Below are 17,437 nucleotides of genomic sequence, written 5' to 3' on the forward strand. Positions count from 1 at the left end.
CAGCCTGGCCCAGCAAATGGGACATTTCCTTTCTGTCTCTCTGCCTTTCAAACAAACAAAAAAAAAATTAAAACAACCGCCCCCCAGCACGCATCAGATGTGACTGATGCTGGTGTAGGGATCATCAGCTGTCTGTCTCACGTGCTGGTTCCCTGCCTGCGCTAAGCTCTCTCTGCTCACGCCTGCCATTCTTTGGCAATGGAATACAAGTTCTTTCTGCTTTCTGCCACTGTGAACATCTTGATGCACTGACCTTGGATCCTCCAGATTTCTTTTTTTTTTTTTTTTTTTTTTTTGTGGTTTCCTTCCAAAATGCCATCCCCGTCCATGCTTCCCTGGGGGCCCCGATGCTTCCATCAGCCCTCATCCTCCTCTGTGAGACTTCAGTCTGTGCTCCCCAGACAGCAGGTGGTCAGCAGGCGGTCATGATGGTGCTCTCCAAGGCTCCTTCCTGTGCTGGCCTCAATATCCGCAGATTAAGCTGCAGACTGCCAGCCCCACCAGGTCCTGGCTCCAGCCGGCTGCCCTGTGCTGACACAGCTGTGTGTGGGAGTTGTGTCCAGAACCTCAAGGGCAGCTCTTCTCACTCGGCCTCACATCCCTGTGGCCCAAAGAGATGGCGGCTCAGCCTTTGCCCAGTCTCACTCCACTGTGCTCTGTGTATCTTCTCCCTAAATCCAGGCACTCCTGATGCCCTTCCCCCTGCCTCTCCTCTGCACCAGACCTATTCCAGGAACTCCCAACCTGGCTTCATTTGTTTGTTTCCTGGTAGTCCTAGGAGAGTGGGCCTTGATTGCCAAGTTCACCATGGTAGGAGATCCATAGCATATTATTTTATTTAATTAAAGTTTTCTCCATTTGAGAGGCAGAGAGACAGAGACAGAGCTCCCATTCTCTGGTTCACTCCCCCTAAATGTCTTAAACATCTGGGGCTGGGCCGGGCTGAAATTTGGAGCCAGGAACTCCATCTGTATCTCTTGCATGAGTGGCAGGAACCCAACCACTTGAGCCATCACTTGCTGCCTCCCATGGTCAGCATTAGCGGGAAGTTGGAATTAGGAGTGGAGCTGGGACTTGAACCTGCACTTTGATATGGGATGCAGGAGTTCCAATTGGTGTCTTAACTGCTGTGCCAAATGCTCACCCCTCAATGGTAAATTTCAAACTCAAAAAACCGGTAGTGACTGGTCAGCCCAGGAAGAGGCCTGAGGAGAGAGAAGCTGTCATTCGGTCCTTCCCCAACTTTCACCTCAAACTCGATGGTCTTTTCATTGTCCCTGAGGAGTTTGGAAGCACGGGAGGGCATTTTGGGTTGTTGCTGCATGCGAGAGGTGTTCTTCCGGCTCCTAGTGTGCACACACAGCTCTCCGTCCCTAGCTAAGCTGGCCTCCCGCAGCACTGGAGCCTCTCCCGGTCTCTGTCCCTCACCTCACTCTCTTGGTCCTGGCCTCCTCCTGGGCTACTTGCCCTCTGTTTGTGCTTTAAGTCCGCGTGTTCTCCTGGTTTCCCTCTTCTCTGACCACACGCTCTCCCTGGCAGGGGAGAAGCACCCATTCTCTGTGCCAGTTCCTTCCCAACACACACCCCCAGCCCGGGGGTCTCTCCTGAGGCCCACTCCCACACCAACTGCTGCCTGACCTCGCCACCTGAATTCCCACCGACCCCCTCACCTCCACACGTTCAAAATGTCTCAGCTCCCTCCTCCAGCCCCCGGAGCCCTCTCCTCATATATGAGGTGACTCTGTCGCCTGCCTCGTGTGCAGAAGCTGGGGGCCAGCCTTGCCTCAGCTCCCCCGTCTAATGGGACACCTGTCTACTCAGCGCCCTTGATATCTTCAAATACATCTGCCTTCCCGTCTCAGCATGCTGCCTTAGCACAGAGCACCGTCATCTCCTTCCTCACCTCTCTCTCCCCCAGCTTCTGCCCTATTTTCCAAACTGGGCTGAGAGCAAGATTTGTTGATGCTCTTCCTCTGGAAGAGCCTGGTCTGGCTTCCCATAACGTTCAGGACAAAGCCAGACTCTGTTGGCATTCTGTGTGCTACTCACCTTCCACACACTCTGAGCTCTCAGCCCTAGGCTACGGACAGCTCTCCATGTACCTAGGTGCCCTCTGAGCCTCTGCATCTTCTATCCCCTGTGCCTGGAAACTGACCCCCCCCCCCCAACTTGTCTCAGCCCAATTCCTCCTCAACCTCCTGGGCTCCATTTGAAAGACTTCTGACTCCGGGGTGATTTCTCTCTGCTATCGACTACCCTGGAGTATACCGTTATCACGGTACAGATCCATCAGTCAGCCATTAGCTGGGTGACTTCATCTCCCACCAGTCTGTGAATGCCTTGAGATGAAGAATCATGGTTTCTGCATCCCAGTGGCCCAGCCAGGGATTAAATCACACACAGCAGTCAGTGCATGAAGGAACAGCTTGCAGCCTTAACATCAGACTGAAATACACTTGCACTCCTGTCAGAAACATTAATGATAACCACAGCTGGCCTGTCCTTGGGTCTCTGACGCCTGCTTCTTCCAACCAGGAGCTGGGAGTCCTCACACAGTGCCTCTTCCCAGTGAGAGGGACCAGGGTCACCCCATCTCGTCCTGAGCTTGCTTTTCTTTTCTTGTTTTATTTTTAAAAATTTATTCCCAAAATAATACATGTGCTTTAAGTCAAACCATTTTAGAAGGCACAAAACATCCTGTGCTGCCCTGCTAGTTCCATGGAGACAAGACACTTTCAACCTTTTTAGCTGCTTCCGTGAGTAATTACTGCTACATATTTAAATTCCACGCTTATATTGTTAGTTCCTGATTTTAGTCACCCTCAGCTTCTTAGCATGGAAGAGGACAATTAAGCTCTCTTCCCTATTCACTTCCTCTTCCACCTTCCCATTTGGTTCTTTCAGCAGTTGGTTAAATCAAACGCAATGACATGGCTGTGATTTCGATCCTGTCCATGACCGAGTCAGGTCTCCTTCTAGGACTTACTTGACAGCATTTCCTGTCTTACTCCTCTTGCTTCCCCAGGAGGTAAGTGCTGCTTGTTTATCTTTCAGTTGGTTTTCTGTCTGTCTATAGCCAAGTCACTCGCAAAGTTCCCAGCAGAATAAAAACCTCCTCAGTAGGTCCAGACACATCAACTAATCCAGGGCTCCCACTGTTTTACCCCTGGGGATGCCTCTGGGAGCCCTCGGTCTCCTAGTTTGTGTGGGAGTGCATTTCCCCCCAAGCCTGCCCAGCTGTCAGCCGAGGCTCTTCCTGCATCTTCCAGCTCTTCTCTCGGGTTCTCTCCTCTTTCCTGGATCTCATGCTTCTTCTCTCTTTGCTTACTTTCCTGTTTTAGTGGAGCACTGGTCTCACCCAGGCATCAGCGGACTACTCCCAAGAACCAAAGAATAATAAGCCAAATGGCGAAATGGAGGGGATTATGTAGGGACTTGTATGACTGCTAAAAAACACAAACACAAAAGCAGGCGGCAGGCCGGAGCTGCCTGCAGGCCTCTGTTGATTGACTCATGATCTAGCAGCTCCCTAAGGAAGGCCAGGGGAAGGCCACTTTCTTCAGATTTAACATACCTTATAACACCCTTATTCCACTCACAGCTGAACCCATGGTTGACTGCGTCCAGAACTCCGTGCTGGGATCCTGTCCCGGTTGCCCCTCTTCCAGGCCAGCTCTCTGCTGTGGCCAGGGAGTGCAGTGGAGGATGGCCCAAGTGCTTGGGCCCTGCACCCCATGGGAGACCAGGAGAAGCACCTGGCTCCTGCCATCGGATCAGCGCGGTGCGCCGGCCACAGCGCACCTACCGCGGCAGCCATTGGAGGGTGAACCAACGGCAAAAGGAAGACCTTTCTCTCTGTCTCTCTCTCACTGTCCACTCTGCCTGTCAAAAAATAAATAAATAAATAAATAAATAAATAAATAAATAAAAGAAGAAGTCTAAAAGAACTCCGTGCTGGACTTGATATTCTCATTTAGGTTGAGAATTCAAAGGCATTGCATCGCTATCATCCAGCTCTCAGTCTTGCTACTTAGGGAACGTAGTACATCAGTAACGGCCTTCCCCCGCCCCCCCCCCCCCCCCGTTCCCCCTCTGGAAGCTTTTAAGAGTTTTGCTTCCTGGCTAGTCCCTGGGAATGGCCACAGAACTTGGAATTTCCACTGCTTTAGTCCTCCTAGTTCCCAGGCAAAGGATACAGGGAGGAGCTTGTAGATCTGAGATGCTGCAAGGAATAAGGCAAAGAGCCAGGACCAGGGCGGACATCAGGAGGGGAACTCCTTAAGGTTAAGAAGGCAGGCAGAGGGGCCCAAGGAAGGGCAGTGATTAGCAGACTGGTTGCAGGCCAGGGACTCTGAAGAGAATGGGCTTGGCCTACAGCACCCCTGGCAAGTGCCTTCGACTTCCTCACCACCTGACCCGTTTTCTTAGCCTTCCTTCTGCCTGTGCCATGTCTCCTAGTGACCACCCACTTTCACCCCTCTTCATTCTTTGCTCAGACTTCAGCCAACCTCATTGGGTTATGACAATTTGGCAGGGCTGTTTTTGTGTAGAAATTCATCTTGGCCGGCGCCGCGGCTCACTTGGCTAATCCTCCACCTGCAGCACCGGCACCCCAGGTTCTAGTCCTGGTTGGAGTGCCAGATTCTGTCCCAGTTGCTCCTCTTCCAGTCCAGTTCTCTGCTGTGGCCCGGGAAGGCAGTGGAGAATGGCCCAAGTGCTTGGGCCCTGCACCCGCATGGGAGACCAGGAGGAAGCACCTGGCTCCTGGCTTCGGATTGGTGCAGCGCCGGCTGTAGCGGCCATTTGGGGGGTGAACCAACGGAAAAAAGAAGACCTTTCTTTCTCTCTCTCTCTCTCTCTCACTGTCTAACTCTGCCTGTTAAAAAAAAAAAAGAAAGAAATTTGTCTTAACAATATAAAACAACACATTAGGGATAGTTGGGAAGAGACCTCCTCACCCATTCCTACACCTCAGCCATCACTGACCTGCCTCCTGGGGTAAGGAGAAAGCCCAGGTGGGGGTGTTCCAGAACAGCCCATGAGTGACCCACACTTGCTGCCATTCTGGCAAGATGTCTGCTTTCTCCAAGAATTTACTCAAATCTCCATCATTCTGCCTCTCATATTCTCTGATTTCCTTTAAAAATTATAGCCAGTGGTGGGGAGTGGGGAGTGTGGGACGTTGTGGTGTAGACATTGTAGAGCTTCTACTTGGGATGCTTGCACCCATATAAGAATTCCTGGTTCTAATCCTGGCTGCTTTGCGCTTGCAATCCAGCTTTCTGTTCATGTGCCTAGGAGGCAGCAGATGGTGGCTCAAGTTCTTAGGTTTTGCCACCTTGTGGGAGAGACCTGGATGGAATTCCAGGCTCCTGCCTTCAGCCTGGCCCAGGCCCAGCTGTTGAGGATATTTGGAGAGTGAATCAGTAGAGAGAAGATCTCTCTCTGTTTCTCCCGTTTTCTCTGTCACTCCGCCTTCCAAATAAATCGAATATTTTATTTAGGAAGGAAGGAAAGAGAGAAGGCGAGAAAGAGAGACATAGAGAGGGAGAGAGGGGAAAAGGGAGGGGGAGGAGGGGAAGGGGGAAAGAGAGAGAGGGACAGAGGGGAGAGAGAGAGGGAGAGGGAGAGGGAGAGAGAAATGTTTCCCATCTGCTAGTGAACTCTCCAAATGGCCACAACAGCTAGTTCTGGGCTAGGTTGAAGCCATGCGCCAGGAACTCCATCTGGGTCTCCCATGTGGGTGTCTGGGACCCGAGTACTTGGTACTTGGGCCATCTGCTGCTGCCTTCCTAGGCACATTAGCAGGAAGCTGGATTGGAAACAGCTGGCTTCCCATGCAGCGGCTTAACCTGCTTGGCCACAATCACCCACTCCCGACCCCCCACACCACTTACATCTTGCAAACATTTTAGGGTGTTCACTGAAGGGAGAATTGGTTTCATAGTCTATTGAGCTTGTGTTGTACACATTATAATGCCAACACGTCCCTTTATCGTTAATTCTTCATCAAATTAACTTTTCTCAGGCCTAGGGCATGGGCCAAGTGGGAGGTCCTTAGGTCACTGGGGGCGTGCCTGTGGAGGCCCGGTCTCGCGAGAGATTTGGCTTTAAAAGCGTTGAGTGGTGGGTCTGCTTCAGCATGGGGCTCTGCCCTGGTTAGAAGTTGTGGCGCTGTTGCATCTTCAGGCTGCCGAAGCAATGGGGTCACGGACCCTCGCCCCTGAACTTCCTAAACCATGAGTGGAAATACATCGCGTTGCTTCGGAAGGAGCTTGTCTTGGCTATTTTGTGATAATGAGGAAAAGCTGAGTACAACCGCGGGGTGACCCCGCTGTGCGGCGATGTCCGTGCGCGCTCGGTAGTTCTCTGCATGTCTCTCTGGGTGCTGCCGTTATTTAGGTTAGCTCTTTGGAGTTGGCTCTGCCCCGTCCCCTCCGCTCTGGGGAAGTTTTAAATAGAGAAAATCTGCCACTGCCTTTGTGGTGGAGCTAATTTAATCCCTCCGAATCTGCCTCTTCAGCTGTGAACTGGAAATAACAACACCTGCTGTATCCGTGCCATGGTTTTGCTTTGAGATTATATGCGTGCGGGCTATTTCATTGTTCTTCCGCCTTCACAGTGGGGGACCTTTGAGTGATTTGGGGGCCACCAGCAGAACTGGGAGAGGATAAGGACGAGGACGAGGGCAAGGCAATGGCCTGGGTGTGGATGTGCTGGGGCAGCCTCTGGTCACCAGGGGAGACCTTGGGCGGAAGGCTTTGTGCTCAGGAGAGAGCGCTGGGCTAGACCACAGCTTTGGGAATCTGTAGCTCTGTGCTGTGAGGACAGATGGGTTTTCCCAAGAGTGTTTTGTCAGAAAATACCACCTTGGGATGCATAGATAGGGAAAGGTACTGATGAGGGGTACAGGGCTAGAAACTGAGGAAGGGTGCGGGGAATTCAGTATGAATACAGCCAGAGATGTCAAAGAAAAGTCAAGAAAATGGAGATTGAATTCCTACCAGATACCACTCTGGGCCCTCTAAAAGCTGACCTGTATAAACTTAACTCTGCTAGCCTTGTTTGATGGGATTGAATCGGTGATCATGAAGTTAAACTCTAAAGGGAGGGAGGTCTAACACAGATAGGCAAATTTCTGTTTTCTTACAATAAAATCAGTCTGAAGAAAATGAAACATAAATGTGACATTAGAGGCCAATAAAAGTTTTCTTTAGTTGTTTAAGCCCAAGTAAATTAGCTTTCATAGTTGTCACTGGGCATCTGTAAAACCTACCAAACGCCTGTCACATACTTAAAAAAAAAAAAAAAAGTATGTTGTTGTCTTCTGAGGGTTCCTTGAAGAAGGGCTATTCTGACAGGAGGGGGAGTGGCTGGTCCAGGGAAGAGGCTGCTGCATCACACACAGGTGTGGACCAGCGGTGGAGAACCCTCAGAGAGGGAAGGTGGTGGTGGTGGGGGTCAGGTGGCAAGAACACGGAAGAAAGTCTCAGAAGGGAAAAGAGCTGTGTCCTCTGGATATCCCAATACCTAGAATAACTGATTTTTAAAAAATGCATATGTTTTGAGGGAAGGATAGAGAAATCAGGGGATCTGGCCCCCTAGATCTGATTCCAGTGCTGCCTGGCTGTGTAGCCAGATGCTTTTAGCAGCCACAGACAAATATTTTGGAAGGGGTATTCTTATTCTCTCTAGACAAAGCTCTCTAGCATCTTTTTAGTATTGCTTTTGGACTATATTCTTGCCTTAGGAAGAGTGCATCGACTCTTAGGGCTCAATTTGGTTTTTCTTTGTACTGTTTTCACATGGCTTTTCACTCATGTGGTCAGAAAATAGTGTTACTAAAAGGCAATAACTAAGAGACAGCTCTGGAAACCTAAACCCACGTCATCTGGCTGTGCATTTCAAATTATTTTCATAGTGCCAAAACCTGAGCTTTGCGTTCTCTCTTCCCCCTTGAGTCACCATGTCCTGGAGATTCCACATCTGAAATAGTGTGAATGTTGGGGTGAGGGCCCGGCATTGTGGCACAGCACGTTAGGCCGCTGCGTGCAATGGCAGCATCTCATATGGGCACTGATTTGATTCCCAGCTGCTCTGCTTCCAATCTAGCTCCCTGCTAATGCACCTGGGAAAGCAATGGAGGATGGTCCAAGTACTTGGGTCTCTGCCATCCATGTGGGAGACTCGGATGAAGCTCCTGGCTTTGGCCTGGCCCAGCCCCAACTGTCGTGGTCATTTGGGAGTGAGCCAGCAGATGGAAGATCTCTTTTTCACTCTCTTTCAAGTAAATAAATCTTAAAAATAAACGTTGGGTTGAAACAAAGGGCTTAGGCCCCAGTCTAAGTACAGTCCGAGAAAGGGAACATTTGTCTTTGGCACTTCGTAACTTGGCTAGTCACTCCTGTGCTCCTCTCTTACCAGGTCCTCTGACCCCAAAGAAGCCTGTGACCCTGCGGTCCCCCTGGTCCTTCTCTCCCTAGCAGTGGCTTTGTGTCCATACTCTCTCTGCCCTACTAGCCACCCTCACCAGCTCCTGTTCTAGAGCATGGTCAGCCATGTATTATTGCTCATGTATTATTGGACTAATGCAGGGAATGTCTGCAGCTTAAAGTAGGGCCTTGTGGAGATACAGTTAATGCCTTACTAACAAAGGAGGCCTCGTGGTCAGGGTTATGTTCAAAATCGGTCATCCTAGGCCCGTCTTGGGCTCATCTGTACAATTTCTCATCTTGTTTTACTGTGACTTCTTAAACTCCAGTTTCTCGTATTCTGTCATCTCCACTCCAGTCTTTCCTCCCTGATTTTCTCAGTCTTAATGAAAGGAAACTGAGGAAGCAGGACTCAAAGGCCTGCGCTGAGACAGCCCCCGCCCCTCCCTCCTGTATTCTAGTCCATATTTGCCCACCTTCCTAGTGGAACCCACAGGCCCCAGCTCAGGAATGTGGGACGTGCGTGCTCACCAGCAGCAGCGTTTTACAGAATTTCCTCCCTCATGTGAAACTGGATGCCTGCACTATAAAAATATAAACTGGAGTCTCCATAAAGCTGCATATTGCTAACGTGCTTGCTTTAAGGGTTAGAACAGTTTCACAGAAAGCGTATTTTACTTCTGAAACAGAACCTAGCAGCCAGTGGCTGTCTCTGTGGTTTTTCAACAGTTTTAAGCAACACTGGACACCACCAAAGTGTCTCCTTTTTCTCTCAGAGAACGGAGTTATAAAATACTGGTTTCTATTAGGGTGTGTCTAGCACTTTCTGTGCTGCCAAACCTTCCATTTTTATAGTCTGCACACTGGTAGATTTTCCATGAGCAGGCCCAAATTTATTCCCAAGCAATGATGTTTAGGAAACCCAATACAAACACAAAGATTGTTCTAAAGCAGCCTCAGACTTTGTGCCATGCAGTTGCCTAAAAAGAACATTGCTTTCTTATAAAACTTTATTTATTTTGAAAGAGTTACAGAGACAGAGGCAGAGACAGAGATGTTCCATCTGCTGGTTCACTCCCCAGATGGTTGCAATGGTCTGGGGTGGGCCAGGCTGAAGCAGGGGGCCAGCAGCTTCATCTCGCTCTCCCATGTGTGTGGCAGGGGCCCAAGCACTTGGGCCATCTTCTGCTGCTTTTCCTAGGCCATAAGCAGGGAGCTGGATAAGAAGTGGAGCAGCTGGGACATGAACTGGCACCCACATAGGATGCCAGTGTTGCAGGCTGTGGCTTTACCTGGTATGCCACAACATGGATCCCAAGAACATTTCTGATGTATAATAAAATAAGATATTTTCCCATCATGTCTTAATAAATGGGGAGGGGAATCTTGAAAATGTTCACAGAAAATGTGTATCATGGACAAAAATATGTATTAATATCAAAAATTTTTTTTACCAAAATACTTTGATCTTTTGATTACATTTACTTTGAGTTTTTAAAGGAATCTGTGGGGTGGGGGAGGGTGAGTAAAGGTATTTTCTCTCCTCATGAGATATTTTAAAGGAAACTTATCTTTTAAGTTCTCCTTCTCTATCCTTTTATTTTAGCACTTGTACTGAATACAGCCCAAACACCCACCTACACAGGCATTTTATATAAAGAGTTGGAAGCCAAGGGACTGGAAAGCAAAACAAAATTATTTATATAATGTCTTTATAGAGATTTACGTGTGAATTCAAATGAGAGTCAATGTAGGAGCACGAACCAGTTAGCGAAAGTGCTAATGGAAAGTGTGACTATAATTTAGTGTTGCTGACAAATGAGAAAGCAGGTGCTATTTTTTAAAGGAGAAAAATCACACAGGAAATGTATGTGTACACACTCATACACATTATCTATCTCCAGCAGCCTCTCACTAGAACTTCAGTAACCTCGCTCCACTGGCCAAATCCTGCACTGTTTATGGTTGGTGCTGCCCAATCTTATAGACTGAGTTTGAGGGTGGGTGTTTTCTCTCTTCTTGAAGGCAGAACCACATCTAATTCCATTTCTGTGTGCTCCAGCATCCAGCACCACTCTGAATACAAAACAAATGACCCAGCAGTATCTATTCAGTTGTGTGTATTGAACAGTTGGGTGCAAACTGTGAGTTTGGGAAAGGCAACTTCAGCTGCCTAAAGAGGTCTAGATAAAGTTGACAGCTGAACAAGCACCCCCTGAACTCTGCGGCTGGTCAGGCTGCTGTCCCGAATGAGACAGCCCTGAAGAACTGTGCAGGCCACTTGTGGATGCTGCCACGTGCAGTTTGGCTTTGCCTTCAGGACTGAAGGACTCGCCTCCACAAGCCCTCGGCTGAAGGGTACAGGCTCGCCCAAGGTGACACATGAGGTGGCCTGCCATCTAATGACTGCTGACTGGGGGAGGCGGGTAAAAAAGCTTGTCTCCTCACCCCAATCGGAACAGTCCTGAAGGGTCCTTGTAGCTTGTGGGCTTAGCTGAGGCTGTTGGTGGGTCTGCAGGGCAGCTCCCTTCCCTTCCCTCCTCACCTCTCCCTTCCCTGCCTTTCTGTAGACACTGATCCCGAGAGAGGTCACAAGTAAACCTGCTTGCTAACGTCCATCTCAGTCTGCTTCCTGAGAACCTCCCTACAACACCGTCCCTGCATCCACCCCTCCATCTACCTGTCCATCCAGTAACTTGCTACGGTGTGGAGGGCTCCTAAGTGATGTGAGGGAAGGCAAAGCGTCTAAAAAAGACTCGAGCTTTGCCCAAAGGCACCCGACAGCCCAGGATAGGAACAGCTGTCAAACACACATTGGCAAGTAGCTAGTGTCAGAGATTCAGTGAGGGTATAATCCCCCGCAAGGGAGGCTAGGAGGCTTCAGGCACTGGCTTAGGCTGTGGTCATCGGTATGTCTTGTCTCTCCGTCCAGTTTCAAGTCTTAGAGGACAGGACAGACCGTCCTAATCTCTCTTCATGTTCCTCAGAATGCCAAACAGTTTAAGGCAGTGCAAGAAATCTTAAAACGCTGGAACAAAACAACAAAATACCAAAGGAAGGCTCTGGAAGTTCTACTTCAATAGACAGGTTTGTGGCTCTTGTCTGGCTTTTTAGTGCGAAGTTCTCAGGAGGATCCTCAGGATATTAATTCATTTACTATTCTCATAAAACCTCGGGAACATGAAGAAGCACATGACAAGGTCCTGACTTTGAAAGCAGCTACAGCTCACTGTGTGGACAAGGCACAGACCCATGCAAATTTCAGTGAACAGAAACAAGAGACGGGCATATGACTAATAGCCAAATGGCCCATCGTTCCCAGGTCGTGCCTGCTCTCAGCCAGTCCTCTCATCACCTTTCTGTCAGTCAACAGAGATTGCAACAGCCTGCATATGGAATCGACCAATGAGAGGTAGCAAACCAGCAAATCGGATGATATCTCAGTACCAACGTGCTTGTGGAGCTGTCTAAAGAGGAAAAGAATCTTGAACCCAAGCATCACTGCCAAGAGCCTGAGGATGGAGAGGCGTGTGGTGTCAGGGAGCCTGGCTCTCTCATTTCTCTGCTTCCAGGGCATCTTCACTCCAACTCAACACGCCACTGTCTCCCTTCCACTCTTCTTCTCCTTTGCCACTTTTGCACAATCTGTCACCAACTTCTGTTGTTGATTTCTCTGAAATGCCATTTGTATCCTTCCTCATCTGCCTTGCCTTAGTGCTACCACCCTCTTGGACATTATGGCCACAGCCTGGTAGCTGGAGGCTCTAAGCCCAGGAAAACCTTGCATTTCTCCATCTCCACCAGATGCAGCTTCTGAAAACCCAGCTCTCGCTTGGCCACATCTCTGCCACCAATCACAGAAGCTCCCCAGGTACCACCATCCAGACCAAGTTTTTAAGACCTCCTTTTTACTAGAACTCCCTACACTGACCTAGCTTGATTTTTCCAGGACCTTCCGTGTGTACCTACTACTCCAGTTACCTCCCTGTTCATCTGTCCCTTTGCTCAAACTATATCTGACTCTAGGAATGTATTTTCTCCGCTTTGAAACCCAGGGGGTGGAGAAGCAGGGCCTTTGTTTTCCCAGTTGATTTTTTTCCTATTCACAACCCACCTCTATCATACTACCCAGGGGCAAGATGTCCCATCAAGCTCGACTGCCCTGGACTGTGTACCTGTGAGTGGAATGAGCTCATCTAAACTCAGCTGGGCAAACTATCTTGGTCTTCCAAGCCATAAAGGAGAAAAGCTGATGTTGCTAATATTTATTCCCATGTTGCTTCTTAGGAAAGACTCTCAATCACTCCCAAGTGCATACATCAAGCTCTAGGGTTTCTGAGAGATGGATGGTGGGTTTGCCAGAGGAAAGACTGCCAAGTTGGGTGTCTGGAATGAATCCAGTAGTCCATAAACCTTGCCTCTTCTCTAATCACAGAAAGAACCATAAAATGCCAGAAAGGCGAAGCATCATCTTGTGCTTCCTTAAAAATAGAAAATGCAGATGAAGACAACTCTTCCTGACAGCCCTAATCCCCTGCTATAGGGTGTTGCTTGATGAGAGATCCACACCACATGCAGAGGGAAGACCTTGGAAGAGTCTCTTGAGATACTGTAAAGAGGGAGTGACTGTGAAGTTGCCTTTCTCCTCTGCCAGCAGGTGGCCGTGATGGGCAGAGGTGGAAGGGAAGAAGGCAATCACGTCCTGTGCCTGCTGCCACACTGAAGGGAAAGGGTTTACCAGCGGGGTGGGGAGGGGGAGGGAGGGGACCGTCACCTCTTCCTCTCATCTCCAGGTAGGCAGGCGGATTAGGTAGGGGGTTCTCGGCTTTTTACAACTTTTAGAGCTGGAGGAGAGGGTGGTGGAAACAACAGGTTGGAATGTCCCCATCTTCATGCCTTGGGCTGGAAGACGGATAAAGACGAGAAGACGTGAATTGAAAATCTCCCCCAAGTGTTTGGTGCAGCAGTTAAGTCTCTGCTCAGGATACCCCCATGCCCTATCAGAGAGTGTGGTTCATATCCTGCCTACTCCACTTTTTTTTTTTTTTAAGATTTTGTTTTATTTAGTTGAAAGACAGAGTTACAGAGAGAGGTAGAGACAGAGAGAGAGGTCTTCCATCCACTGGTTCACTCCCCAGATGGCCGCAATGGCCAGAGCTGTGCCGATCTGAAGCCAGGAGCCAGGAGCTTCTTCCAGGTCTCCCCATGTGGGTGCAGAGGCCCAAGGACTTGGGCTAACTTCTGCTATCTCAGGCCATAGCAGAGAGCTGGATCAGAAGAGGAGCAGCAGGACTAGAACCGGTGTCCATATGGGATGTCGGTGCTTCAGGCCAGGGCGTTAACCCCCTGCACCACAGCACCAGTCCCTACTCCACTTTTGATCCAGCATTCCTGCTAATGTCCACCCTGGGAGGCAGCAAGCAGTTGGGTCCTGCCACCTGCGTAGGAGACCTAACTTAAGTTTTAGGCTTCTGGCTTTGGCCTTGCCCAGCCCTGCTTGTTGTGGGTATTTGGGGAATGAAACAGTATATGGAAGATCTCAGTCTCTTTTTCAGCTTTTCAAATAAAAATGGAAATTTAAAAAGTTTAAGAGAATCATCCCCAATAAACACTTAAGTACATGCAGACATACATCAGATAAAAAGATTAAAAAGGAGAAAATCCAAAACAGATTTCTCTAGGCAATTAAATCAGTGTGGTGACAACAATATGAATTGTTTTACACACACCTAATGATTCACATTTTCCACAGTACTGGGGTGCATTATTTAGCAGTATTCTTAGAATAAATAACCTAATTGGGCAATAATCAAAGAGCAGTTACCATTAAATGATGGTTCCTGAATGATGACCAGGGAGGTTCTTCATGGGTTACTGTTTTTAATCCTGTGGTACTATTGTTATCCCCATTTTACAGAGAGGAAAACTGAGGTTAGAGAGGTTCCATAACTTGCCACATCAGATGGAGATTGACACGAGGGGCTTTCTAATTCCAAAGTGTAGGCTCAGTCTTATAATATCCATCTTAGGGTAGGGCTTTTCATGCACTCAGGAAAGGAAGGATGTTGGGAAGAGGCGATCCTTACATCTCACCTGCCTACAAGGTTGCTGTACACAGGACTAGTCCAAGAGGTCCTGCTTACTCGGTTGCCTTTCTCTGCTTGCACACATACACGCTCACGGGTGAATGCCAGCTTTCCTGTAGTGGCACGTCATCCCCTATGGGTAACACGCCTGTCATTTAACCTGTGTCTGAATCCGTGACAAGGGTTTTCATTTGACAGAATGTAGCCTTAGCAAGGTGGTGAATTAGCATCCACTTTTGACGTGCTGTCACTAAGGAGAGTACTTTAACACTGAAACTAATGAGTGAGACTCAATGCCATTTAGCAGAATGGCTCATGACATTAAAATATTCAACTTCTGAGACTCAAGCGCATGAAGAAAGAAGAAATGACTGTAGAAAACAGGTGCACAAATATGGTGACAGCCCATGCCATCTGGCTGCTCTGTCCTTTCTGAGACCCATCCGACCACAGTGCTAATGTTTGCTATCAGCTGTGCAGAGGCCCTCTGACCCAGAGTGTCATGGATATATGCAAAGATACTTAGCACTAGGGCAGAGTAGGAGTAGGGTGAGGACGGGAGAAGACAAGAGGGTGCATAAGATCCCCCCCCCCCCAACACACACACACTTAACACCAGGACCAAGGATCCTGCAGTTTCTCCTCACTCCCTCTTTGTCTAAGCCTCCTTTTTCTCATTCCTATTGCAACCCTAACCTCACCCAGCAGGAGAGATTGAGGGGTAGCATGAAGCCTGTTAGACTCTGGGATTTTGAGACAGTAAAGAATCTGTGTCAGTGGCCCTCCCTCCACCCATACTTCGAGCTCTGGAAATAGTTTACTTAGAAATACACAAGCCACCAACTGGACCTTTAAAATGATGAGAGCGCCACAAGCCACCTGTGAAGCAACTGTTGAGTGCTTAATAGTCACAGAAACAGGTACACAAAGGGTTCCCGTTGGAGAATGGTCTCCATATACCTCGGCAGAACAGGTGGCGCTTACACACATACAGGAATCCCCACAAAGGGCATCTTCCTTTCTGTCAGCCTTGTCCCTTCCCTTCCAGCCACCCCCAAGGTATTGGCCACAGCTGCCCTGTGAGGGGTGTGGCCCTGTGGTAGGGGAATCCAAGAGCCCAGGCTACTCCCAGGCTCTTGAGATGTGAGCAAACCCATTTCCCTGCCTCTGAACCTCTGCAGAATGGATAAAACCGCCTGGCTAGGTGCCGTGGGGGATGAAGGGGATTGATACACACAGGAATAATACACTTGGGCGCTGTCCTGCCCGGTTCCTGAACCTGTCTTCCCACGCCCACGCCCGCACTGGCGGTGCCTCCTGTCTCTCGGTCCCCACCCTAAGCCCTGTGGTCTGAACTGGGGAGAGTGGGGATGGTTCCGGGGCTTCTGTACCAGGACGGCATCAGCCAGCAGGTCTCAGGTCTGTGCTAGTGCCAGTGGGTCTCAGAGGCACGGACTGGTGGGCGGGAGCGGCCGGTGGGGGTGGGCAGAGCTCGGTGGTGAGTCGCCCTAGGTTGTGGGTGGCTTCCTCTTGCTGCTCAGTATCAGGGAGGGGCGGGGGAGGGCACTCATTTTCTTCCCCCAAGTAAGCATCTACCTCTTGCTTCCATAACTATCGATTGTGAAAAGCCGGCGGTGCTTCCCGAAGGCGACGTCCGCCCCCGCGCGCCCGCGTCTGCGTTCTGGGACCCCCCCCCCCCCCAGTCGGCAGCGATGGGCCAGCGCTTCTGCACCGGCTCGCCCAGCAGCCTCGGGGTCCCCTGCCCGTCCGTGGCACCTGCGGGGCCTTTGCCTCCCAGAGTCCCCATCACGCCCGCGGACCCAGTCACCTGTCCCGCAGCATGGCCACAGGTCCGAGGACCCTACGGGCGCTCGGAAAGTTCTTTAAAAAGATGTGTGCCACCTTCGCTGCAGCCAACTACAGGACACGGGTTTCCCGAACCCTTCCCTGCCCCCACCCAGCCCGGGTGCCCGGGGCCCGCTGCGGGGGCCAGCAGTGCCGAGAGCCGCCCCCTTCACCCCCCAACCCAGTGCACTTCCTCTTTCTCTCCAGCGCCCAAGTACCAGTGGGTAGGGGAACCCCAAAGGAAACTCTTCACGGAGCGATTCCCACCCTGGCCTTCCAGGGAGCCGGCTGGTGAGGACTGGCCTCCCGCTTGGCAGCTCCGAGATTTCCTGCCCCGGCCTCCCCTCCTTCCCAGCCCCAGCCCTGCCAGCAAGGCTGCCGGAGGGGGGCCCCTTGCTACCTGCAGCAGTCACGGGCTCGCCCTCGCTCTGCTCCCCGGAATCCGAATCCATGCTGCGGGCTGCCGGCCGGGTGTGCACGGAGCCCTGCCGGTCTGCAGGGCGCTCGGGCCGGCGTCCCGGCTCGGGCTGCCGCGGCGCACTCTGCAGGCAACCGGGCGGCGCGGGCTGGGCAGTGCGCGGCGCCAGCAGTCAGGGGGCGGCTCCGCAGAGGCGAGAGCTGCCCGCGCCCGGAGCCCGCTGGCCGGTGCCTGTGGGGGAGGCCAGCGCGGGGCTGAGGGTGGGGCGCGCGGGAGGGAGCGGGGAAGAGGGGGAGGCGCGAGAACCGAGGAGCTGCGGAGTCCGGCGCCCCGCGGGCTGCAGGCTAGGGTTAAATACCCCGGGGGGCGGCGCTGCTCCTCCCCACCCGAGCCTGGCGCTCCGGACCCGGGGAGCGTGGCACCCGGGTGCTGGCCGGCGAAGCCGATCCCCCTTCCCTTGGGTGTGGCCGAGTTTGCAGGAGTCTTAGGTGAAAAAGCGCCTCTAGGCGTGTAGGACTGGGAGAGGTCCCGAGTGTTGGGTGATTGGAGGCTTCCCCCGGTTCGGAGCCTGACTCCACTGTGCAGAGACTCTGGGCTAGGACTCTGCGTCTTTTTCCTCTCTTGGAAAGTGGGGGGAAGGGTCCGAAACGGCAGCT

General features: G+C 50.9%; 1 protein-coding gene across 1 annotated transcript in view; it reads right to left on the reverse strand.

Annotated features, from left to right (window-relative positions):
- TNFAIP8L3 (TNF alpha induced protein 8 like 3) overlaps positions 1-16,945 on the reverse strand; it is a 39,205-nt gene extending 22,260 nt beyond the window's left edge. Inside the window, exon 1 of the mRNA XM_062204770.1 lies at positions 16,764-16,945. Within this exon, the coding sequence (XP_062060754.1) occupies positions 16,764-16,815 (52 nt within the window). The 5' untranslated portion in view covers positions 16,816-16,945. The remainder of the gene's footprint in view (positions 1-16,763) is intronic.
- Positions 16,946-17,437: the final 492 nt, after the last annotated feature.

Source organism: Lepus europaeus, chromosome 11 (assembly GCF_033115175.1).
Source record: "Lepus europaeus isolate LE1 chromosome 11, mLepTim1.pri, whole genome shotgun sequence".
Classification (NCBI taxonomy): Eukaryota; Metazoa; Chordata; class Mammalia; order Lagomorpha; family Leporidae; genus Lepus; species Lepus europaeus.